The 26,178-nt window shown below is 41.1% G+C and overlaps 2 protein-coding genes across 5 annotated transcripts in view; both read left to right on the top strand.

Moving 5' to 3' along the window:
- Positions 1 to 12,677, top strand: part of RAD21L1 (RAD21 cohesin complex component like 1) — a 28,926-nt gene extending 16,249 nt beyond the window's left edge. For both annotated transcript variants that reach the window (XM_078392274.1, XM_072996646.2), the window contains 5 exons: positions 2,958 to 3,045; positions 4,230 to 4,342; positions 8,622 to 8,717; positions 10,480 to 10,557; positions 11,484 to 12,677. In XM_078392274.1, the coding sequence (XP_078248400.1) occupies positions 2,958 to 3,045; positions 4,230 to 4,342; positions 8,622 to 8,717; positions 10,480 to 10,557; positions 11,484 to 11,672 (564 nt within the window). In that variant the 3' untranslated portion in view covers positions 11,673 to 12,677. The remainder of the gene's footprint in view (positions 1 to 2,957; positions 3,046 to 4,229; positions 4,343 to 8,621; positions 8,718 to 10,479; positions 10,558 to 11,483) is intronic.
- Positions 12,678 to 19,429: 6,752 nt separating this feature from the next.
- The window catches only part of SNPH (syntaphilin), a 41,376-nt gene continuing 34,627 nt past the window's right edge, over positions 19,430 to 26,178 (top strand). Inside the window, exons 1-2 of one of the 3 annotated variants that reach the window (XM_072996643.2) lie at positions 19,430 to 20,221; positions 20,417 to 20,542. The gene's annotated coding sequence lies outside the window, so the exon portion shown is untranslated. Of the gene's footprint in view, positions 20,222 to 20,416; positions 20,543 to 26,178 lie in introns of those variants that run through there. The other 2 variants (XM_072996644.2, XM_072996642.2) reach the window with 2 other exon arrangements.

Genomic DNA, 26,178 nt, shown 5'->3' with positions numbered 1-26,178 from the left:
ACTACTCTATTTAGAACTTTGTCCTGCCCCCATATTCTGTGGGGATTGGTTCCAATTCCCCCATGGATGCTGAAAACCACAGATAATAGCGAACCCTATACATAGCAGAGTAAAAGAAAAAATCCAGAAAAAAATTATTTTCATGTGCACTGGATACACTGCAAAGACCATAGAACAAGTGTGAAGAGAATTATCCGATTATTTTGCAGTTTCAAGGCTCCTTTAACAAGTCATATGCTTCTTTTCTTATCAAATTGGCCTTATTGAAATGCAGAGCTACTAGTTCTACCGCTATATCCCATCTTAGGCATTTCAGGTCAGAGACAACATATTAGTTGCTGAAGAACAGCAGTGGTAATGAGGGTTCGTTAGATCACAATTTGGAACCTGGTTTGCTCTGTTTGTTGGCAGACAGACAATGTACAGCAGGTAGCGAAATAGCCCAGCCCTGCTCCGTGCCCTGACTAGACTTTTTTGGTGCAGTGGCCAGGTCGCTCTTTTTTCTGGAGTGAGCAGGAAAGATTGGGACCAGATCGTATTTGGACAGAAAGGTCCCTTTAAAGTATCTCTTTAAAAGTTGCACCCTCCAAGTGACCCTTTCTGTCATGATCTTTATGTCGTTGTCTGATTGCACCCTGAGTTGTTGCCCACTCCTTCTGGGCTCCCCTGAAGTACTGAGGACTTTTCCCTTGGTCACATGCTTAATCACGCTCACTACAGGATGCTAAACTAAGCAAGCTTTTGGTGTGACCTTAAAGGAGCAGATTTCTTCTGTATTGGACCTAAAGCCTGCTTCATACCGTTATACATTCCCTTGATGTTACCTGTATCCACTGCTATCTGTATCTGAGAGCAGAGCTAAAGCCAATAATCATTAGAACACCTCCTGGCAGCCTGTTGGGCTTGGCTACAAGCAGCTCAAAGAGCCTGCAAATTGTACTCACTAGGACAGGCTTTGTATGCTGCTAGAGCTCTCCTCTTTTCCTCAATGGCTGACATCAACTCCTCTGAATGGGCTTCAAACCAGTCTGCCGTCTTTTTGGTCTTCTCGCCAAAAGTGGACAAGGTGGTGTTATAAACAGCATTCTTGAAATGTTCCCATCGTTCAGGTGCATTTGCATCAGCCAGGCCTGGAAGGGTTTCTTCAAGTGCTTGGGCAAATTACTCCACTTTTCTTTGATCGCAAGTCTTGCTGATGTCAATAAGTGGTCTTCCTTCCCTTTTCATGTGATACAATCTCTTTGTTCACACTTTTACTCTACTACACACCAGGGAGTGATCAGTATCGCAGTCAGCACCCTGATAACTGCATGTGATTGTAATACTAGGAAGGCTACAGTGTTTAGTGAGGATCAAAGCAAGCAGATGCCAATGCTTTGATCTTGGATGTCTCCAGGAAACTCTGTGTTGAAGCTTCATATTAAAGAACGTGTTGCTGACACAAAGTCCATAATAACAGCAAAACTCCAGCAAGCGTTGGCCATTTTCGTTCATCTTCCCAATGCCAAAACACCCTAGACAAGTGGGCCAAGAACTATGATCAGCACCAACTCTAGCATTAAAGTCTCTGAGAATAAACAGCAGCTCTCTCTCTGGAGATTTTTTTATAGCAGCTGCCAGATCATAATAGAATTCGTCTTTGACTTCTGTTGTGGACGACAGTGTTGGTCCATATGCACTAATGAGGGTGACTGGTCCTGCTGATGAGTGGAGCTGCAGAGACAGGATTCTTTCACTCCCCTCAGTCGGTGGAACAGTGGATCTCAGTAGAGTATTTCTAACCGCAAAGCCAACACCATATTCCCTGGTCTCATTCAATGGTTTTCCCTTCCAGAAGAAGGAGATTTTTTTTCTTTGACAGATCCCCGAGTCTGGCAATCGCGTCTCTTGCGGGACAACAATGTCCATCTGCAGCCTATTCAGTTCCATGTCGATGACAACTGTCTTGTGTGTGTCGTCTATTTGCTATTTGAATTGAAACAAAATGGGGGGTGGAATTAATTGAAGCTCTTGAGCACAGCTTCTATTGTTTTAGCACTCTAAATACTGTATTACCCCTGTCTTCAACCTGAGATTTTTATTTATTTTATTTATTCTATTTTATTTATCCTCTATCACAAGAGGCTCCATCTTTTAAATCCCAGTGGCCTGTCTTATTCAACAGAGTCCACTAAACCTAGCAACATGTTTCAAGAACTTAAGGCAGATATATTTTAAAGCTCTCCTTACTACAGTAGATTGAAAAATCTAAGGCTTGAAAGAAGGACCTTATGAATATAAACCATATGTTCTACAATCATACTTTGCACCTTTGGTTCCCAGAAGCCCTACTCAGCGTGACAGTGGTCATGGAATCCGAGCATTAATGACAGATTTGTTGAGTTGGGACCACAAAGGCCATCACATAGCAGCAGTGAGAGATCTAAGGCTAGGAGCTGCTGCTCTATATCACCAAACTATGCCTTTTTCTTCAGTGATTTCAGGTTCAAATGTTTCATGACAGTCTTGGCACTTATTATTTTCTCAGTATTGTAATTGCTTATGGTGTAGTTTTACATATGGAGCATTCATGAACATGTGGTTTCTCTGTTGACAAATTTCTGAAAGAAGAGTTTACCTTAATAATATGGCTTGGTTCAGTCACCTGGAACAAAGAGTGTCTTGTGGCATACTTGCCACATGGATTACAGTTCATTAAACTAGCAAAAAGAAAAAGAATCACTTGAGGCTTTGGTGTGAAATTGTCTAAAAACTATGTATCAAGACTGCATGTCAAATTATAAATTAGACATTTCTCAATATCTGCAAAAAATTGTGATGGTGGCAGAGAAGGCTAGGCAATATAACTATTATATTAGCTGTACTATACCCTTTCTTCTATGGATTTTTTTCTTGATAATATGAAAATCATATTCTAGAATGTCATAAAAAACCTCATGAAATCTGTGTTCTGTCAGCTGTTTGTTAGAAGTCTCAAGAATGGAAGAAAAACACTTCAGCAGGAGGCAGAAGTAGAAGAAAGAAGCAAGGAACAAGCTGCTAAAAGTAGGATTTTAGTATTTTACCTCTAAAATTGTTATAGTTCTTTTATTTGCAGCTCTTTCTTCCCTAGAGCGGTATTGCGTTTTCTTCGTAATTCTGATGGAGAACATTCAGCAACAGAGAGATAGAGTAAAGGTAGTACAACTGCTATAGTGAAGAAACAGGTTTGGGACAGAGAGTAAAATCTGGATTCTTAGAGAACTTGCTTATGCACTTTAGAAGCCTTAGTAGCCAGATGGATGGTATAGAAGTTAAATACCCTGTTTCCCTCAAAATAAGCCCAAACTGAAAATAAGCCCTAGTATGATTTTTTAGGATACTCGTAATATAAGCCCTACCCCAAAAATAAGCCCCAGTTAAGTGAAACCCCGCCCTCCACCCTTGTGCAGCCACCAGAAGAAGATGACATGACTGCATTTGAATAAATGTAGTTTGCTGTACATGAAAAAAATAAAACATCCCTTGAAAATAAGCCCTAATGTGTTTTTGGAGCAAAAATTAATATTTATTTATTTATTTATTTATTAAATTTATACCCCGCCCCTCTAGACCATATCTACTCTAGACCCTGTCTTATTTTCTGGGGAAACACGGTAGGTACATACATACATACATACATACATACATACATACATACATACATACATACATACATACATACATACATACATACATACATACATACATACATACATACATACATACATATACAGAAATCAATTGCTATTTTTATCTTGCTTGCCATCTTGCCCATTTACTCCTTTTACAGCCTTTCCTTACAGCAAAACAGCAATCCCAGAGTAGTGAGTTTGCCTATATTTTATCAGTGTTACTGAAAACAGCAATTAATAAAAATTATTTCCCTCCAGAATTTACAAGAATCACAAAGAGTTGCTGTGGTTTTTGCCTCACTCTAAAATGAATATGCATTTAAAATACAAAATACGTTTGATCAGGCTGGGATGCACCATAACATGGGCACATATTGGAACAGTCTGAAGTTTTATTTACTATATCAAACCTACTAGATTTCTTTTCCACCTTTTCTCAAGGCTGCTGACCCATGTCAGTTATGTAAAATCTGTGCAAGGGGACTCTGTCTCTCATTACCAGAGCAGTTGATTGATTGGCACAGTGGACAAGAGACCAGTAGTAATTTTCTTTTCTAACTTTTATTGTCAATACAGAGCCAAGAGAAGAAGGTCCAAATAACCTACAGGACTCGTTTTCTCTAGAAGCTCGGTCTTTGTTGCAAAATGACAGAAATGAAGAAAATAGTAATGTAACTTTTGAAGTAACAGTAAGTATTCTCAGTGCAAATTAGTATTGCTGTGCATAGACAAATGATATAATTGTGAGGGTTTGCCTCACAATTATAATAGAATATCAGATCCCTCCTATATTTAATTCAGCTTCGACATAAAAGAAAAAACTTTTCTGACACTTTGATAGTTTTTTAACCAATAAGAAGGCCAAGGAAATGGCAAATGTTTGAAATCTGACATTACAAAGCACTGCAAGTGGCAGTGTAAGCGTAGTGGCTAGAGAGTGGCTCTCAGACTTGGGAGATGTCAGTTCAAATACCTGCTCAGCCATGGAAACTCACTGGGAGTAGTAAGACAACTCCCTATATACCTCACATGTATGGGAACTGTGCTGGGAATGCCATAAGTCAGAACTGGCTTGAGGACAGATAGTATATACACACATACTGTATATGTGGCAAGACTACAGATTGCAAGAAATACCACTTTGTGTTTCTTTCTCCCATTTTCTTTTTAAATTCAACAGTAACAGAATCTGTGGCACAAATGCTGAAATTGTGTTGCACATCTACTTGTGCAGTGAGGATGATTTCATAATCAGTGGTAAATTGCCACTGAATCAATGCGATTTCAGAGCACATGTGACTCATACACAAGGTGGCAATATTTTTCTTTCTTTTTCCAGCATCCAAGGGGTTGCATTGGGGATGAATGAATATAGCTGGGGGGGGGGGAGGATACCACATAACACTTTACTCACCACTGCAGATAGGAGAGCTTGGGCTACATGGCTACTAGCCTTTAGCTCATGGCTACTGAGGAGAATCAGCAGAGGATATGCCATCGCTGTGGTTGCCTCCTGTAAATTTGGCATGTGTTGGATTCCCATCCCTTATGCATTAAAATTATAAATTAAGCCTCTGCTGCTTAATACAGTATATTAAAACATTTCCCCACCCTTCTTTTGCAAAGCTGTGGGTAGTTTTCTTTCTTTCTTGTATCATGATTGTATGTAGGTATCAAAACTTTTGCCAGCTGTATTTTGGTGAGTTCTTTCTTCTTTATTCATATCAGAGCATTGCACAATTTAAAATTATGCACACATATGAAATATAGGTAAAATTAAAAACAAATGAAAATGTTAAGATAGTTAGACTTGTAGATGACTATCTGCTTAATTCTATAAGAGAAAAGGCTCAAAACTCTTAGGTTTGCACCAGGGATTTCTTAAACTACAATACTCATTCCACGAAGTGAAAAACAATTTGACAGGCCAGGGACCTGGGAGTTATCACAAGACCGGACTGAAAAAGGAAATGACAGAATACCTATTGGGACTGCTCAGGTGTATTTTCAGTTAGTTATAGTCTAAACATAACTTGGATATATAATTTCCCTCTCCCAGGCTCTGGGTAGCAGGATTCTACGCACCTGGAGACTCCCAGTCTTAAACAATGACTGACATACAGCCTAGGTACAGAGACAGGAACAAGACCTTGCCACAAACCTAGATGCCCGCTGTGTGCCAACACATCTACTGTTGTTTGCCCTAACAATATTGCTCACAATATCTGGGGCTTGTTTACTTGTTCATCCGTCCATGTGATTTATGCCTCCCTTTGCCAGCAGTACGACTCTGCTTTCTAGATAGGACAGTTGGGACAGCCTCAGTGCAGAAGAACATATAGACACAAATCTGACATCAGAAATGTCAACACACAGAAGCCAGTTTCAAAACACTTCAGTCTCCCAGGATACTCTGTTACTGACCTGAAAGTAACTCTAGCAGGGGAAAAAAAAAGAAATTACAAAAGGAATCTTCAGAGGGAAAGAGGGTTCATACACAGATCCCAGAGCCTGTTCCTTGTTCTTTCTAGATTCCAGAGTGTGCCAGAAGGAAAAGATCTAGGATTCTTGTCGCTGCTGTTGTTACACACTCTCAAGTCACATCTCACTTATGGCAATCCCAACATGGTTTGCCAGGTATAGAAAATGTCCAAGGACTATTTAACCATTTATCACCTTCTAGTGAATTTCCACGGCCAAGCAAAGCATCAAACCCAAAAAACTGAGTCTCATTCTGACACTCCATCCATTGCATCACCTCTTTGCTTACTATGCATGTTAAGGAAAAGCTTTATTTACTGTCTTGTGTTTAGACAAAGCTGTTGTTTTTGGCCATAGAATTAGAAGTTGGTTCAGAAAAATATAACCTACTTACTAGCTCAGTATGTTGGAACGTTAAAGACAACCTATACAGTTACTTATTCTGTCTGTGCTAGGAGGGTTTTGTAGTTTACACTCTCAAAGCCCATTACTGGTATTAATAATACTATTGCCACTCTATACTTCTATTTTATGTGCCTGTATCCACCTTCAATGAGTTTATACCTCTACAATCTATACTTTCATATGAATTTGTGGCTAAATATTCCACTCCAAGAATCTGGGAACAAAATCTAACACTGAAATAAATCCGTCTTTAAGATGCCACAGTGGTTGTTTTTGTTTATGTTATATATGCCCTTTTATAGTGTACAGACTAATTTCAGAGGCAGCACCATTAGCAAAGCAACTTGGTCACATCAAAGTCAAATTTATGTGCTTGTTTTGTATGTGAAAAAAAATTAACATAACACTAAACACTGCAGGGCAGATAAGTTACTGCATGTCATGCCAAAGGAAAGCAATTTAGATCTTGAAGGAAAAGGCCATCTGATTCCTTTTGCCCCCCCCAGGCCAGTCCCTCCTTCTCTTGAGTCTGCAAATTATACCATCAACCCTGCCTTATAGAGGAAAGTGGATTATGTTATTCCCTATAACTAGACAGTGTAGTGCACATGAGTTGTGCAGAATGTGCCATCTCTACGTATGCAGGAAGTTTTCATTTTTGATGCCTGTATTTCTCTAATATGAAACAAAGAGAACTCATTCATAAATAAAGGAGGGAAGGAGAAGATCAGGAAATACACACTAAAAAAACCCAAATAAACACCCATGAATTGGATGGAGAATTTTTTTCATTTGGTACATCCTTTGCTATGGGGGTAATAATTTTGTGTAGCCTACCTAGCTCCCCAGCAATTCTTACTTGACAAAGTTTAACAATAATAATAAAAAATATGTCATACAGGAATATGTTTATACAGTTCAAATATATAATATCATTTGAGACTAAGCTATGGATGTGTACACAATTGTTTTTATTACCAAAGAAATTTTCCATTTCCCTCCCTGGGCTCTCTTGGGCTCCTCCAGATGGGACATTTGTACCCCCTTGTTTTGTATACTTGACCTGAGATTTATACAGATTTACCAGGATTCATGGCCAAATCAGATTCTGAAGCGCTCCCAAAGTGCTTTAGTACAGTTCCCTCGTTTCTCTTCTTGTGTATTGCTGTATAACCTCTACAAACAGAGTTGTAGCTGTAAGTCCTGCAAAGTCTTCATAGGCAGCCAGGATTTGGGCTGTGAGTTCCTTGCCAGCTGCTACTAATGTGCCACCTCTTTTTTTTATCATGTGGCCCCTTAGCTCCCATGTTCTGTCTTTATTTAAAAAAAAAAAAAGTAAACGACCTCAGTTCTAAACTGACACCCTTGGATACAGGAACTATGGCCCTACAGCATTTACAAGTTTTTTAAATAGTTTGAAAAGTTTTTTTCTTCAGGGAAGAAGTGACCCAAGGCTGCGCAAAATAAGCCATGACATTTGGCAGGGACAAAAAGGTGCAGAAACCCAGGGGAAACAAACTGTTTATACCTGCATAAAAGAGAAGGGGATACAGGTGCACTCTCTTGCTCTCTATCCATTTGTGTCCACATTCTTCTGCTTTTTTTTTTGTTTTGTTTTTCTTTCCTCTGGTGCTTTTCCCTTCCCTTCTTTAACAGTGGTGGCTGGAAAGGCTGAACTCCTATGTGCACTTTGGTGGGAGTGAATCTCAGTGAAGTCAGAGGAACATACTTCTAAACAGCTATTCATAGCATGGCATTCTAGAAGTAATTCTTGAAGAAGAGGCAAAAGCTAAATGCAAATTTTATTTTTAAAATATTTTTATTGAAACTATTTACCAAGTTACATTCCCGTTCTTACAGGAAAATCTAATAGATCCTGCTATTGGTTGGGCATCTGCCACTTTAGCAACAAATTGGCCCAAAGAGCACTTGAACCACAACACTGAACATAACAGCACTGTCTACCTTTAATTATACATCTGCTGCTGAGTGATGAACATGTGGGGGAAAAGAACATAGCACCAAATTAAATTTTGTTTACTGAGACGCTGATTCTTTTCTCTTCCCTACTTCTGATATTAGGAAGCTGCCAACATTCTGTCCACTTTGTCTGACGGTGCTTCGCTAGACGTCTCTATAAGACAAGAATCTGAGAATGAGCAAGCTGCAAAAGAAAATGTGTGTCTGATAACTTCTGTAAACTTGTGAAAAACTAATTAGTTCATAGATTTCAACAGCTCAATGTCTATCCCTAAAAATAATAGATGAGATGACAAACATTTGTGTCAGATCTTCTGCTTCTTAAAATTCTGGCAAAATGCAGCTGTGGCAGGTGGGGAAGGATTTATTGGAGAATTTTACTTGTTCCTTTTAGTTTGCAGAGTATAAGGTAGAAAAACAAAAACAGCTGAGTCTCAACAACCCCCTCCCTCCTTGGTTTCTTTCGCATACAAACTAGCACTTTGTATGATAAAATTCCTCTAGAAGCATTTAAAGTAGAAAAAGGTATCTTTACTTACAGTTAACCATTTGCAGGTACAGTCAGAAGAATAAAAGGGGTGGGGGATGGAGTCTGCAGCATGTAGAGAGATCCTCCATGCTTCTTCCTTGGTTGGAGGTCAGATAGAAGAAGAAAGCTATCAACAAAACAATGGAAGCAAGCAAACAAAACAGGAAAAGGGGATAGGGGATTGCCTCAAATGTCAGAGGTGGGAAAAGAACTCTATCAATCAAGTTAGTGCCTGGAATTTGCGGGGTGGTGGTGAAGGTAATCTCTTGCAACAAAAACAACAAAGAATCATTTTGGACAATAGCCCAGTTCATCAGCCATATGAACTGGCACCAGCTGCAATTGCCAAAACTTTATGCCAACAAATTCTATTTTGTATTTATTTACTTTATTTCTATTTCATCTTTCTCCCAGAAAGGGACCTAAATTGGCTAGGGCTAAATGTATTAGTTTATACAGTGCTATAAGGCCCTTGGCTGCTTTTCACAGAAAAGATCAGTGTTAAGGAAAAAAATTAATGGAAACAAGGGGATGGTCATACAGAGATGTTCTGGGAAGCAGTCCTAGGCATTAGGGGAGGCAGCAAAGGAAGGGGACAGTTGGAAGAGGGGCTTGATGGAGCACGAGATGCTTGCACATCTGAAATCAGTACAGCTGGGCAAACACAAATGTGGGAGGGGTCTTTCAGATATAATATGTGCTCCGCTGTCTTCACATCCTTTTTGGTGACGAGATATCACAGAGCTGGACTGGAGGTCCACTCTAACTAGAAACTGTCACGTAAAGATGCTTCAGGGCTTGTTGATACATCATCCCATCCTCTCTGCTGAAAATTACAGTGTCCCAAAACTTGTCATGTAGTTACACCTGTGGAAGGTAAATGATGTAACTCAACAGTGCTTTAAAGAAATCCCCACTTGGATTTTTGGACACTCACTAACTCATCAGACCGGCGTGTGCCCGAAAATCCAAGTGGGAATGTTAGATGCCAATGAAAAGCCACTGTGAGTTATGCCAACTGCCTTCTGCAGGCAGAAGTACGCAGCAGAATCTTGGTCAATAAATAGCATTTTCCTTTGCTCCTCACCCACTGTTTGTTTGTTTGTTTGTTTGTTTGTTTGTTTGTTTGTTTGTTTGTTTGTTTGTTTGTTTGTTTGTTTAGCAAGCATATTGCATCATTACCACAGGAGTTGCTTTTAATTCAATTTTGACTCATACTTCTTGACAAGAGCTTATTTGTGAAAAAACAAATTGTCATAAAGTGGTATATAATAATGTGAGTTGTAGCTAGTGGTGAAATTTTGCTCAGAGCACAGTGAAGAGACAAATGATCAACAGCTTTCTTCAGTGCTTTTAGAGAGTACCTTTCTTGATCTAGATTTTGCTTGGGTGGCTGTTTTAAATAATCAGCTGTGTTAATCTACAATATAGGAATTTCAAGGGAGTGATCTAGAGAATGAAGAAAAAAGGAGATGTAAGAGAACTCTAGAGTTGTTACATATTTTCCAGGTAAGATATACGAAATGCCAAATGGTTAAAAAGAACATGTATTATATTTATATAATTACTGGGTCTTGATTGTGATAAAGCAGTTATACATAAAATAAGCAATTGAAATCAAGGTAAATAAACATTTTATTCTAATGATCAATTTTTAGAAATGTCCTAAACTTAAATCCAATGGTTAGTCCCATCCTGGGCAGTCCCAATGAATCAACAGAATCTTGTTAAGTCTACATGTACCTCTATGTCATTGACTCATTTACTATGTTTATGACTCTATAAGTGTCATATAATTATATGTATATATGTATATATGTGTGTGTGTATAAGTATATATATGTAAATGATGACTATAGAGAAGAAAGGGGAGTAGAGGCGTAGACCATAGGACCCACTTATAGAGGCATAGAGTTGGAAGAGACCACTGAGGCCATTCAGTCCAACCCCCCACCATGCAGGAACATCCATCAAAATACTCCCAATAGATGGCCATCCAGCCTCTGCTTTAAAATCCCCAAAGAAGGAGACTCCACCACCCTTCGAGGCAGCCTATTCCACTGCCGGACAGCTCTGACCATCAGGAAGTTCTTCCTAATGTTCAGATGGAATCTCTTTTCCTGTAGCTTGAAACCATTGCTCCATGTCCTAGTCTCTGGAGTTCCTGGGTACAACCACAGAAAAGAACTCATGTGTTATTTGTGGGCTTGCCAGAGGCATCAGATTGGCCATTCTGTCTAGCTGGCTCACTCATCTAACCTAGCAGATCTTTTCTTGTGGTCTTAAGATCCTTTTTACCCTGTCCTCATTCCTCCTAGCAAGAATTTCACCAACTGTAATGCTAAGCTATCCAGCCTGTGTTATCTAACTGCTTACTGTCATCACACAAACATCTAACTTCATGTTTTTTCTTCCCTTATTGTTTCCATGTGCAGCGCATGGACCAGACAGGTGCAAAGTCTTTCAGTTTTCTGGCTCTTTGTAGGAACAACAAGAAAAAACAAGTTGCCAGCAAGTTCCATAGCTTGCTTGTTCTGAAGAAACAACAAGCTGTCAAATTGGCTCAGCCTGCTCCCTATGCAGACATTCTAGTGACAGTGGGTCCAAAATTCTATGTTCTCTGAAGGCTGGAATGAAACCATCCTTTTAACCGTCAGCTGCTCTGACTGAAAAATGTTGCCGTTTCAAAAGTTCTAGAGGCAACTTCATCTCTCCTCTGAAACACGTGACAAAGAGATCTGCGGGTGGTATACCTGAAGAATAAGAATAAGCAGGGCAGAAATATTTTATTATGGTTTTTTAAAAGAGGAACTGTTTAACATGCCTTTCTAGAAGTAGAGTTGCAAACTAGAAGAAATGCTGTTTTAAAAAATTTTTAAGTGCTCAGCCATAATATTTTGCCTTTGTTCTATGTTTTATTCCTCTTTTCATTGGGAACAGAAACAGATTTAACTGTTTCCTTTTCATACGTTATTCACATTGGTTAACACAGATGTGAAAAAGCAAATGGCACCACCCACTCATGATGCTCATCTCTGATAAAAATGGAAATGGAAATCTTTGACACTTATATTCTTCTGAGGGTGTGTGTGTTAACACATACACACACACACACCTTCATGTTGGTTCCTTGCTTGCACAATCACAGGAAGGTCCCAGAAAAAGTGTTATCTGCACCCTTACCCCACCCCAGGTCATGTGCCACATAACTTCAAACATATGCTGCCATGCAGGGGCCACCTAAGGAATGATAGTTTATATTTTTAAGCAAATTAGATGTTTTTCCATAGAGCCCTTCTTAATTATGATGTTCACGCCCATTTTGTGTGTCTCCTGTCTACAGTCTTTGTATATTTTTGAATTTTTTTGTAATTCTTTTCTGATCAGAAGTGCTAATGGGATATGCAAAAAGCAGTATAAAAGCAATGGTGAGTCTATAATTTCCATTTTCAGGGTGGAAGGGGGAATTTTGTCTCTAGGCTAAAATCCTTAGAAAATAGTTTAATGACTTGTTTAAACTTTATATTTTTCTGTTTAAAATACATAGTTAAATATTTAATGTGTTCTTTTCCCTGTTTTTAAGATATTCTGACATATTTATTCTATTAAATGAATGCATATTTCCCCCCCCCCCCGAGGTGTCTTTAATATTGTGAGAATGAATATAATACCTTCTGGAGTGGAATGCAGTCAGCATAATAGCAAAAATGTTCTAAATAATATTAAAATGTCAAGGTTCAAAGTAGATAGACATCATGGTTGAACACTATTTATTTAAATTTGAGTTTTTCTAAGTGGACACAGCAGGGAATGAGGGACCTGGGGTTTAAAGTGAAAGAAGCAGGCAGATATGAATGCTAACTCTTACCCGCAGTCCAGTTTATAGTTTATATTTTAATAATCTTCCACCCAATTTTCTCCTGACTGAGGTTCCAAAACCTGAAGTGAGCTTGTGTAACACTTTTAAGTTCTGTGGAGCTATTTGTTTACTATTGATGAAATCTGAAAATGCAGTTTCACTGAATGAGTCTCTTCTTACTCAGTTCTATAAACAACAGCATTAGCAATTCTAACAACAAAATGCTACAATTTGTGCACCAAAGACTTTGGAAACAGCACCAATACAGGAGATGTGTGTAGAGTTTTAAAAGTTCAAGTGTCCCTTTGATTTCAAAATCAGACGAAAATCCAAGATCTTTTCCTCAACTGGGTTGGGTATCTGTAACACAGGAGAATCTTTCAAAACCGTAGAATATAATGGCAATATAATTGTATGCAATTCATGAATTCACTATGTAGATTCATCCCTCCAACACAAACATATAGGAATTATACCTAAACCAAGTTGGCAAGGTCTTCAGTAGTCCAAGAGGCAACAGCAGCTCCAACCTTTTCAAGTCTTCCGCTCTTTCTGATTCAGATCTCTTACTCACAGCCCTTCTTTTTCTTAACCCCAGACTTTAGGTTGAACCAGTATTTCATAGGGGTTACACATGGTTTGGAATAAAACATGCAGAGCAGGATCTTTATTTATGTGGAAAATAAACTCTGTACATGAAATTTAACACCACCAGAGGACTATAGAGCTTTATATTACCTTGAAAATCATCTCCTACTTTCAGCTTGCTGCATGGCCTATAACACAAAGTGCAACCCCATTACTGTATTTCCTCAAGATCAGTTGCCTAGCATCCGTTTAAATATCTTGATATTCAAGTAATTCCCCATCCGTATAGCACAGTGGTTCTCCTCTGAGGCAAGCCTCATTCCAATTTACAGTCCATGCGCCCATTCTGCAGACTGTACTGCAAAGGTGAAATTGTCTGGTTTGCTGCTTTAGTTTGAAAATGTAACAACAGTCTGCAGTCTCTCTTCTCAGGTATGTTCAGCTGGAGCATCTTGGAGAAAATGTCTGAGAGCTGAAGTAGGTAAAACATAGATGGAGAACTACAGGTATGGCGGGGGAGGCGATACTCCTGCCCTGATACTGATTTAAGGTAAAAGTAACATGACACTGAATCAGTCTTTGCCTGAGTTTTTCTTCTTTCTTTCCTCTTTTTTTTTCTCTTAAGAAGGGGAATCCCAAATGTGGATTTAAAATGTCCATTTACTGTTTATTTTATTTTATTTTATTTTATTTTATTTATATCCCGCCTATCTAGTCACGATGGACTACTCTAGGCGGCCACGATGGACTACTCTGTTACATTTAATCTTAAAAGGCACAAGATATTTGTCTGAGCAGAGGCAATTGGTGACAGTTTTGTGCACAGTAGAAGTCCTCTCTCCATTCCATCCATTGTAATTTTGCTAAAATGCAACTCAGTTATTTTTTGTGTTTCAATCGGTTAAGTTTCCTTTTAAAGTAGAATACTGAGATAAAGTATTGATCCAAGAACCAATATGATAAAGCAATCAAAAGTATCCTTTTAACTGGAAGTAAAGAGAACAGAAATTGGATTATAGCATATATTTCCTTAAAAACTAGGATTCAAAATGTGTGATTCTCATGCTTGGTAGAATATCAGTAACTGTACTATTTTTAACTATAGACCCTTTCAAGTTCTTTAAAAAGGCTAGCACTCCTCTCTTCTTCTGCATCACACACCCATATAATTTATACATCTGGCAGTCAAAAGCTGACTTCTTACCTCCCTCGATTGTCATTTTATTCTGGAAGCAAGAGACATCTTATATATTAATAGGCTTTTTAAAATCTTGTATTCATTTCAGGTGTCTTCATGAAATTTTGGGTAAGTTGGATTGGCCTCCAATTTTACAACAGTGTAAGGAATAATATTCGTTGCATTGACAGTGAATGTGGCTGGATTTACATGAGTAATTAACACAGAGAGATTTTAAAAAACACTTTATTGTGCTTTGCCATTCTTTCCCTGCTAACTGGAGAATGGTGATGTTTACATGAGTGATTGGTTAGGATCTGGGTTTTTTTTAAAATTTAAATTATTTTTAACTTTTATTTTATTTTATTTTTATTTTTATTTTTTTGGAGTTTGTGCTATGGAGATGTGTGGCTGTTTGTGGGAAATGAATGCACCTAGTGGAGAAGAGAGGCGTGGGTGCATGGGTCGGTAGCATAAACAGAATGAAATGTTGAATGAAATATCAGAAATATAATATGTAATAGTTAGCCTTTAAAGTGCCACATGTTTTTATTTTGTTTTGTTTCTTTGGATTAGGAATTTTAACCGACCATTCTTTACTGCTCCACCTATTGCCTTCTGTAATTACATTTCTCCAATTTTTAAATCTCCTGCCTCCCAGCTATGATAATGGTGTTGAAAAACTACTCAAGGAGATCAGAGAAATGAACGAGAAGGCCGCACAGTGTGAGATTCAAACCAAGAAATATTACTCTGTGACATACCATGTTTCTCTGAAAATAAGACAGGGTCTTCTATTAATTTTTGCTCCAAAAATGCGTTAGGGCTTATTTTCAGGAGATGTTTTATTTTATTTTCATGTACAACCATCTAGATATATTCAAATACAGTTATGTCATCTTCTTCTGGTTGATGCACCAGGGTAGAGGGTGGGGTTTCACTTCATAGGGCTTATTTTTTTGGTAGGGCTTATATTACGATCATCCTAAAAAAATCATACTAGGGCTTATTTTCAGGGAAACAGGATATGGGGGGGAGCAGCCACGCTAAGAGATAAGAACCGGCAGGAAATCAGCAGTGATGAAACTACGTCCTTGAACTTAGCAATAACTGAGAAATAGGGACAACAGGAATGAAATACTGGACCAGTGGAAGCTACAGAAAATAAATTGTACAAGCTGGCTTGTTCACATAACACCATTCTACTTATTTCTTCACTGCAGATTCTTCTGAGTTCTCAGAATGTGACAGTAGCTGCTGGTAGATGTATGAAGTGACCATTTTCTAGATGCAGGGGGCATGAACTATCACAAAGATACCTTTGTTGCCTTAAAAGTAGGAGGCACAAACCTGAAAATGAGGATTGACATGTTTTAAAGGAAGGCACTGAATGAGATCCAGTTTGGAGTAGAGAGGTGGCAGGTAGGGGGGGAAAGATGCTCTGCTCTCAATTACTTTCCATTTTCCACAAACCTATCCAAATCCATGCAGTTAGATGCAGTTTGACTTATCAGATGGCATCTTTCAGATATTGTTATGGTGAAATTGGAGAGAAAGGGTGAAAGAAATGTGATATCTTTCCTTCTCTTTCACATTTTTAGATGCATGTTCAGTGTCCACTAAGCCTTTTTTGTTTTGTTTCTTTGGATTTTGCCCGATATTCTTTTTTGTTTGTTTCTCTCACTTCTTAATAATAATTTTTAAACTTCTGCGAACCCTGCAGTCCCCCAGATATGCTGATATCACTCTTTTGTGCTTGAAGGATGGTTTTCATGAGCTCACCGTTACTGGGTAGGATAGATGTTACTGTCTACACAACAGCTGGTGCCTTCTGAGATTGACACTTATAATTTAATAAACCTTGCCTTAGAATCATATTTAAAAGAGATCTCAATGGTCATCTAATGTTGTTGCAAGGAAGCCATTGGCACAGCACCTACAAAAAGTCACCATGCCACCTTTACTTAGAAGTTTCTGAAGGAGAGGGCATCTCTTTAAAGGCAGACCCTGTCCCACTATCAAAAGCAAGCACTCTGACAAAGTTCTTCATAACTGTTATTTTAGGGTTAATGCATGACACTTTATAGGCCGTAAGCATACTACAGAAATAATTATTTTAAATTATATCCTCCCTTTCATTAGGGGTCTAAGGTGACTTAGCAAATCAGAATCATAAGAATAACATAATACTAGAAAATAAAACCAGACGGTTTCACGAAGAGTCGGACACGACTGAACGACGGCGACAACCAGAAAATAAAACAGCACATTACCTTGGGGGGGGGGGGTTTACACTTGAATACATGAAATAGCATAGGATACAACAAAATTTGCCGGCAAGATTTCCATAAGTTGCATTAATATTATTATTATGTCCCATCAACAGAAACCCAACCCTTCTCCCTTTCCTAGGGAGAAAATGCTCAGAAGAGGTCTTCCTTTCTTCTTCTAGGGTTGCCCTGGGACTGTGCAGCTTGCCCAAGGCCACACAAGCTGGCTCTTCTCCCGGGAGGCACAGTGGGGGAAATCAAGCTCCCAATCCAGATATTCCAACCACAAGCATAAATTTCCAAGAGGATTCTAGATGCTATGAGCCAAATAAGAAACAACAAACATTAAGGAGGCAGATGTCAGTCCAAAACTCTTCCTAAAAACAAAACCCTGATCTTCTGGAGGACAATGTGTTATGGATTTGCCCATCAGATGTTTCCCTTTCTGCCATCGCTTGGTTTCCCCACCCCAAACTGTTTTGTTTATGTGTTCGTTTGCAATCAGCTATTTTTGGTTGTATTATTTTATTTTTACTTTATTTTGGATGTAAAAACCACCCAGAATAGTGCCCAACATTTATATAAGTTTATGAAATAAATAAATAGAGAGGAAGCAAATGTGATCCACTCCTGGACAGATGTTCCAGAGCCCAAAAGCCACTGCAGAGACCAAGAGCTCTAATAAGACTGCTCAAAGTAGGATTTGGAAGCAATGGACCCTCCCATGTACCTGGAACATCCCTTTGGATCAGAAAAATACCATCTGTGATGGAAATAATCAGTTTAATTTGTATATCAAGGGAAACCTTTACCTTTATCAAGCAGCCTATAACGAATGCCACAAAATGCACATATCTACCCAAGCCAAATTTTCTAATTTCTTGGCTCAGAAATTTGCAAATTTCAACATTCTCTCAACTGTTTTGTTGTTGTTGTTGCTTATAAATCATGAATTATATGGAGGTCAGGAACTTTATTTGAAAAATGTATAAGACTTCTGAGCAAGGAAAAGTGTCTAGCTGTCCATTAAAATTAAAAATGGTATATTTAGACTGTGATCCTATATGTATTCAGCTGAGAATGAGGCCCACTGAATATAATGAGGTTTCTGAATCATACAGAATTGCAGGCTCATATTCTACCATACTTTACACAGGTACAAATAGCATAAGGATAAATTTCTGCCTCATCTCAGAAGACCTATGAAGCAGTTATAGTTCTATAAGCTATAACTGACTGGGTTATTTTTTTTTTCTGCAGTATTGTGTCCATGCTTAATGGAATTTTGCATCTTTCCTTTCCTTTCCTTTCCTGGGGCAGCAGTTTCATGCTTCAAAGTTTCTTGTTATTCTGCTATCAACTAGATTAAAAATTGCATGATGGGGTGGGGGAAGGGAGTTAGGATGAAAATGCAGTGGAGAAACTCCAACAGGGCTGACAGCTGCCTACTTCATCTTTTTTGATGCTGTCTTCGGTTTAAAAAATAAAAAATGAGGTGTAAGCCACCTTCCGCCCATTGCATCATGCATTGCCATCAGTTTTTATTTATGTACATAGCATGATCATGGTCTTGCATAAAAATATAAAATTTAGTATATTAAAGCAATTCAATATGGAAGATGAAAAGAGGTGGGGAAAATACCGTCCGGGGTACAGATAATGACTCCTTTGAAAGAGAATAAGAGAAAGTTAATTAGCTAATGCATTATTAAAATGAATTATGCATGTGGTGTTGTCATGTGCAAAGCACTAGTGAATCCAGAGTTTTATTTACTTTGTTGCAGCTGTTGTTGTTGCCAAACACCTACCGTGTTTCCCCGAAAATAAGACGGTCTTATATTATTTTTTTGCTCCAAAGAATGCATTAGGGCTTATTTTCAGGGGATTTGTTTTTTCATGTACACCTACATTTATTCAAATGCAGTCATGTCACCTTCTCATTGCTGCACAAGAGTGGAGGGCAGGGTTTCACTGAACTTATTTTTTGGGGGGGTAGGGTTTATATTACGAGCATCCTGAAAAATCCTACTAGGACTTATTTTCAGGTTAGGTCTTATTTTCGGGGAAACAGGGTAGCACATTGTGAGGTTTTTACCTAAAGAGCAGCATTAAGGGCATGGTCTAATGTCAGGTATGCCTGCAAGAGAGAAGGGGCCAGTTTGAGAAAATGAAAAGAAGGTAATCAGACATTGAAAGAAGGCAACCAGACAATGGACAGGCAACCTCTTGGCCTCCCGTTCCTGACCAGGGCTCCCCCTATATTCAGACAGTTGCAAAAGAAAACGAGGGCCAATTTATGTATGTGCAAATAAATCACGCCCTTCAGCTCCCCGAGAGCAAAGGGTTTTAGTATGCACTTAGGTGGTGGCGGTGAATGAATGATGAGCGACTGAACCCAACTGTAGATGCTTGTCAAGCCTGCCTCTGGAGAGCCGGCTTCACTCGGTGGCCGCGCATCCTGCCTCGGTCGTGTGCAGACTGGGCAGAAGAGACACGGGAGAGGATGGAGCCCGGGCCTGCCCTTCATCATCCCCTCCGTGGCATCATTAAAACGACGAGCCGCTTTCTGCCCAAGCCTCAAACTTGGGCTGCCACCCATCCCTGGCACGGTTCGGGAAGAAGGAGGGAAGCGCCGCGGAGCTCCGCAGACCTTTCCTTGGGAGTAAAAGGGGGCGCGGGGGTCCTTTTTTAGGACTCCACCTCCCGGAATCCCTGGCTGGGGGATTCTGGGTGTTGTAGTCCCGGAACGTATGGTCTCCCTCTGAGCTTCTCTTGAGGGAGGGGGTCCCTCCGGAAAGCCAGAACAGGGCGGTCAAGGTGCGGCCGGTCCGGCTGCTCTCGAGCCGTTCGGACGTGCGTTGCTCCTTTTTGGCCTCGAGACGCCGCGCCTGGCCGCCGGTCCTTCCTTTTCTCGAGTGACGATGCCGAGCGCCGCCTGCGGATGATGGGGGGGGGGGGAGGCAGCGATCCCTCCCCGCCGGCCGGCTGCCTCTTCCGCCGGCTTTTCCCCGCGCGCTGTCTCTTTAAGAAGGTTGCGCCGAGGGAGCCTGCAAAGTACGCAGCTGCTGCTGCTGCCGGGGGTGCCTGGGCAGAGTCAGCCTTCCTCCCCCTCCCTCTCCTCCTCCTCCTCCTCCTCCTCCTCCTCCTCCTCCCCCCTTAGTCGGCACCAGCCAGAGAAGAGCGGAGCGCCCCGCCGCCTCGGCTGCTGCAAAAGCCCCGGAGGCTGCAAGGGGGGAGAGAGCATCCCGCCGAGCAGCATGGAAGAAGACCCCGGCGCAGGTGAGGCGGCAGAGAGGGAGGGGGGCAGATCCTTTGAGGGTAGCCGGGAAGGACGTCAGTGCCTCGCACCCGGGAGCATCATCCGGCTGCAGCTCTCCTGCTAGCAGGGATGTCTGGCTCTTAACTGCTCCTCCTTTTTTATCTTTTCTTTCCCCCCCCCCACCCTTCTCTTCTGTTTTCCTTGCCTGGTGGCAGGTCGCTGATCCAGCCCCGTCGCTGCCAGCCTCCTTCCTGGACTGCAGTGGAGGCTGCGCCTTCATCATCATCATCCTCCTTAAGAACTCACGGAGAGGGGGTCCGGCTTCCACCCATCCGTCTGAGGTGAGTACCACCAAGAGCAAAAGCCTTCCCCCCCCCCGGAGGTGTGGGGCAGGGCCGTGTGGGGCAGCCGAGGGGCAAGGGACGGGCAGCGACAGGGGTGGGTTTCGGGCCCTCGTTTGCCACCTCTAGGCACAGGGAAGGGTTAAGCATGACTCATAGGGCTTCTGCCCACCCCGCCCACCTTTATGCCAACCTCCCCCCCCCCAAGACTTAAAGGTGAACCTTGGAAGGCACACAGTCTAAAAAAAGGTAGCAAGGAGGTGCCTCGCAAGCAGAAGGTAGATTCTTGGGCGCATCCTTGGGTCCCTCCCTCCATTCGAGGCCTGTTTCGATTATGAGACACACCCCGGGGCCAAAGGCACACATACAGATTTTCGGCCACCACCACCCCCACCCCCCGCCACACATGGTTAAATCCTTTCTGTTTCTTACCTGCTGGTCATCCCTGCCATGTTTGGGTGGAAAGGGTGGAAGGCAGGAACGAGGCAGGCCATGCAAGGGGGGGGGCTGGACCATAGGTAGGATTTCTGTTCCCTTGTCCCTTTCTGTTTCAAGGTCATTAGGCGCATCCCTCCATCCTGAAATCGTCCTGTTTCTTTTTTCTATCAAAATGCATGGTGTTGTGTTTTTTGTTTTTTGTTTGTCATGCTCAGATAACAACTATTATAAGACAGACTTAAGCTGTTTCCTCTTTACTCAAGAAAAGACTTGCAATTTCAGCCTGGGCCTCAGCGGAAGCAGTCGATTTCCACGGCCGGCATCCCATTCTGCTCCCCAATTGTTTCTTTGTGCCAGCATGGATATGACTGTTACATACCTTTGATTGTCATGGTTTCATGCTTTTCTTTTCCTTTTTTTCCTGCTTGGAAATTTAATTTCTTCCACCCGGATCCTAGCTATACACAGCCAAATTGTGTTGTCTGTTATCTCTGAGCCGACAGCTCAGCCCGGACTTCTTTGGAAAGGCTAGATCACATAAAACAGCCCATCATTAGCCTTTCGGGCACAATATGGGATTCCCTTCCCCTATTCCTGCCAAAGAATACCTCGTGAATCAGATTGGTGTTTTATGATTGCAGTTGCATGTCTTTTCTTGCAGTTGCAATCATAAACATGAGAGAACGGGTAAAATGTAGAACACGTGGGCGCGCATAACATGCGCCCATCAGATCTAGATGCAACTCTCGTGGCCACTTATGCCCAGCCGGCAGCGGCCCAGGGTGTCTCCTGTGTTTTGGCTTGCAAAGACACCCAGCAGGCTACAATATATACAGTGGACCCTCTACTTATGGAATTAATCCGTAATGGAACAGTGGCTGCAGGTCGAAAAGTCTGTAGGTCGAGTCTCCATTGACCTACAATGAATTGAAAACCAATTAATCCCGTAATCGGCCATTTTTGTTCCATTTTTGTTCCATTTTGGTTTTTTTCTGGTCTGTAGGTCGATTCTCAGGCTGCAAGTCGAACCTAAATTTTGCAGCCAGAGAAGTCTGTAATTCGAAAAGTCTCTAAGTTGAGCCGTCTGGAAGTTGAGGGTCCACTGTAGCTACGAGCTACAATATATAGCTCGTAGCAGATGGCACTTTGCTTGGTGGGGTTCGATTGATCCTACCTCAACAACTGAGATTTTCTTTCATTCACCTAGTAAAAGGGTGCAGGCCCTGTTGAAAACTTGGCCCAGGATGGATCTCCATGAGCTTTCTGTTAGCTTCTGCAATGTTGGCTTCGGCAAGCAATTTCCTGCCTTCAGACAGTCCCGGGAGCTGCTGTTTTGCTGACATCTGTAAATAAGTCTGGTGCACAACCGCCAAGGAAGAAAACTGGGCAGAGTGATATTGTGCTGTCACTGAAATGAGCCAGCAGAGCTAACCATTTAGGCTTGGAATCAAAGAGTGGTATTATATCTTGTATTTATGTGAATGTAGTAAAATGAAGGCAGGGTGAATTGGTGCCTGCATTTTCCCAAAATGGTAAAGTTGGATTTTTTTCAGAAACACAGCTTCTCACCTGTGAGCAGCGAGTATGGTGGTGCAGACTGCTCAAGTCCTCCCGTTGGGTTCTTTTCGGCAAATAGGAACAGAGAAAACTGAGGAGGAACTTACTAAGACTGAAAAAGTTTATTGCTGCATATTAACTAGGACTCCTCTTAACAAACCAGAGTTCACAGTGGGCTTCCAGATTCAGGCTTCTTTGTGAGAAAGAAGATTTCATTTAGACTTTAGGAAGAAATTCTTGATAGTCGGAGCTGTTGGTTCATTCTAGGTTTTCAGACAGAGGTTAGAGGGCCACGTGTCAGGAAAGCTTTCGCTGTGGGTTGGAATGGATGGCCTTTGGGGGTCCCTTTCAGCTCTATGATTCTTAGTGGAATGGCAATCCAGGTAAAGAGGAGATTTCTGCATTTGCTTGGATATTTGAATGATTAATTGTTTGGAGGTGGTGACCAGAAATGAACGGCTAAAGGTCTGGATCGGGAAAGTATCGTGTGTGGAAAACATGGAATGGTTAAAATTAGAAAATTTGGTGAGAATTAGAAATAGTAGGCTATAACTGTTTTTGAAACTGGTTGACCCCACTGTTCTTTTTAAAAACCAGACACACAGGAAAAGTGGGAGGCAGCAGGAAAGGAGAAAGACCCAATAGAAGATGGACTGACTCCCTAAAGGAAACCACAAGCTTGGGTCTCCAAGATCTGAGCAGGGCTGTAGAGGAGAGGAGAGATTTCAGAGATTCCTCATTCATAAGGTCGCTGTAAGTTGGAGGTGACTTGACAGTATTTAACTACAACAGATATATGGATTATTAAGAAAGATCTTGACATCTTTGTACTCAAGCAACCATTGCTGAACTAGAGAATAGTGCTTATATCTGTTGAAAATAAATGTAAAACATGAAATATAAAGTATATGATAAACATTCATCTTGTTTTGTTTTATGCTGGCTATGGATATGTTATTTGAAATATTAAAATCATACAGCTATCTTATACAGGGGTTGCTCCATCATGCCCTGTGTTAAGATTCAGTATCTTCTACTTTCTATGGCTAAATATCTTTTTTTTCCTTCAAACTAAAATTTCTTTAGCTTCTGAAGAAATCTCATTCAGTTTAGAGTGGATTGGACACTTTGACTGAGCCGCTTGTTCGGTCACAGGCCTCCCTGAATAATTAGCAAGTTTTTCTTAATCCAAAATCTTGCTCTTTCACCACTAACCGTCACGGTTCAACAGCCGTTAGTGGGCCTTAAAAGTTTCAGTTTTCTGAATGCGACAGCTGCCTTCAGATTATCATCCTCTGATGTATGGCAGCAGATTAGCATCCTTAAATTCAGAATCTCAGCCGTTTCATCCTCTCCCACTCCCAAACGTTATTTGAACTATATTGACAATATGCATGCTTGCATGACATAGGAAGGCGGTTTTAAAAAAGTTCTTTCCACCTTTCATAATATCGCCCCCGAGATCCAAGACAGAAGACCCAAAATAGATAAAAAGAAATATTTCTTTACCCTGGACATAGTGAAATTGGCATTTGCTGATTCAAGGTATATTGATGGCTACCAAGTTGATCAGCTTCAAATGGAGAATAAGCAAACAGATGGAGGTTAATTATTAATAATAATGATTACTGGTGGCTGCTGTAGCTCAGTGGTTTTGTTGTTTGGCTCTGGAGCCAAAGGTTGGGAGTTCATGCGTCAGAAGAGCCAGCCTGGGTAGCCTTGGGCAAGCTGCACAGTCCCAGGGTGGCCCCAGACGAAGGGAATAGTCAACCACGTCTTGAGTGCCTGCTATCTGGGAAACCCTGGGGAGGATTGACGTAGGTTGGAATCAACTTGATGGCATGTAGTATTGTTATTAATCACCAGCTGCTTGGGAGGATGTGCAGGAGACCCCTCAAGTCCTGCTTGGGGATTCCCAGACACATCGAGTTGACCATTGTGGTAATCTGAATGTTGGCCAGGAAAGGGCTTTGGTCTAATGTGGTCTAGATGAGATCTTCCTATGTTCTTAAGTTCTCATCTTTTCTTGCTCTAATCTCTCCCCCACTCTTTGTTCCTTAAATTTTCATTTAAAGTTTCTTGGGATAGCGATCAATGTCTGTTCTCTACAGCACTGATCATGCGGTTGGTTGTACATGATTTATAATTTGTGAAATATTAGTTTATCTGATGTGACCCAAATATTGCTGAAAGAGTTGATGGGAAAGAACTTTAAAATTTACTGCAGTCAGAAGTCTTGTCTGCCAGGTCCAGCATTGCCCTGTGTATCATCCTCTGTTGAGCGCATTGTCGCCATGTAGAAGATCTGCTCAGCTTATATATTGGTGTAAATTTTTTTCCTGGTTCTTTGAGAAGTGTCTTTCCTTAAATAACTCTCTTGCAAAAGGCTGCATGAAACCATTTCTTCTCTTTGAGACCCTTTGTGCACAGCAGGAGAGGAAGCTCAACATGTTCCGTATGTTTTGCCTCTGAAACATCTTTGGTATCACCTGGCAGGAGAAAGTTCCAAATAGAGTAGTCCTAGAATGAGCTGGAATTCTTAGCATGTATACACTACTGAAACAGTGACGTCTACGTTGGCTTGGGCATGTCGTGAGAATGGCTGATGGTCGGATTCCAAAAGATCTCCTGTATGGAGAATTAGTGCATGGAAATCACCCCAGAGGGAGACCCCAGCTGCAATACAAGGATATCTGCAAGCGGGATCTGAAGGCCTTAGGAATGGACCTCAACAGAGGGAAAACCTTGACATCTGAGCATTCAGCCTGGAGGCAGGCAGTGCATCACAACCTCTTCCAATTTGCAGAGGCCCTTGTCCAGCAGGCCAAGGCAAAGAGGCCGTCCTGAAAGCAGCAAAACCAGGGAGCTGGACTGGGGACAGATTGTATTTGTCTTCAGTGTGGAAGAGATGGTCCCTCTCGAATTGGCCTTCTCATCCACACTAGACGCTGTTCCAAGACCTCTATTCAGAGCACGTGACCATCATCTCTCAAGACTGAAGGATGGCTGCACGTATCCCCTCCCTCCTCTCTGTTGCTCTGGCTTGGCTATGAAAAGGACTGTAGAAAAGCTTTGCTTGCTTTTTCAGCTAGTGAAAGATGAACATTGTGTATAGATCCTGAACATGATTATTGACACATGGTTAATTTTAAGAACAATTTGTTGAATCAATACAGTTTCCTAAACTATGGCTAAAGTTGACTCATTTCAGCTAACTAGTTTAAGCCGTTTACAGTTTGCTTGGATTTGGAAATAATGCTTAACGGCAGTCAGTGTGTCGTGGGAGGGGAGAGAAATGGTCTGAATTATTCCATCTGGCCATTCAAAGGGGGAAGAGAGATGGAGAGGGTGATGTTGAGCCTCACTGTAGTTACATTCCCATAACAATCCTACATTGAGAGGGGAAAGTATCTACCTCAACCCTTTCCTTGTTGCAGGAAATCAGGAGCTAAAGCATCCCTAAGGTTTGATGGGTACACTCACAACTTCCTTAAAAAATGGGTTCTGTTGTCAAACTCCTGTGAAACAGTTCACCCAAAATCTGCTTCCCTATACCTCTAGTCCATGAGATGTCTTTCAGCTCTCCGGGGTAAGAGCAAACTTAGCACATTTTTGTGACCTGGTAAAAGAGATCACAAGGT

Source organism: Pogona vitticeps, chromosome 4, assembly GCF_051106095.1.
Source record: "Pogona vitticeps strain Pit_001003342236 chromosome 4, PviZW2.1, whole genome shotgun sequence".
Classification (NCBI taxonomy): domain Eukaryota; kingdom Metazoa; phylum Chordata; class Lepidosauria; order Squamata; family Agamidae; genus Pogona; species Pogona vitticeps.
Note: the sequence above shows the minus strand (reverse complement) of the source record. Positions and strands in the feature narration are given on the sequence as shown.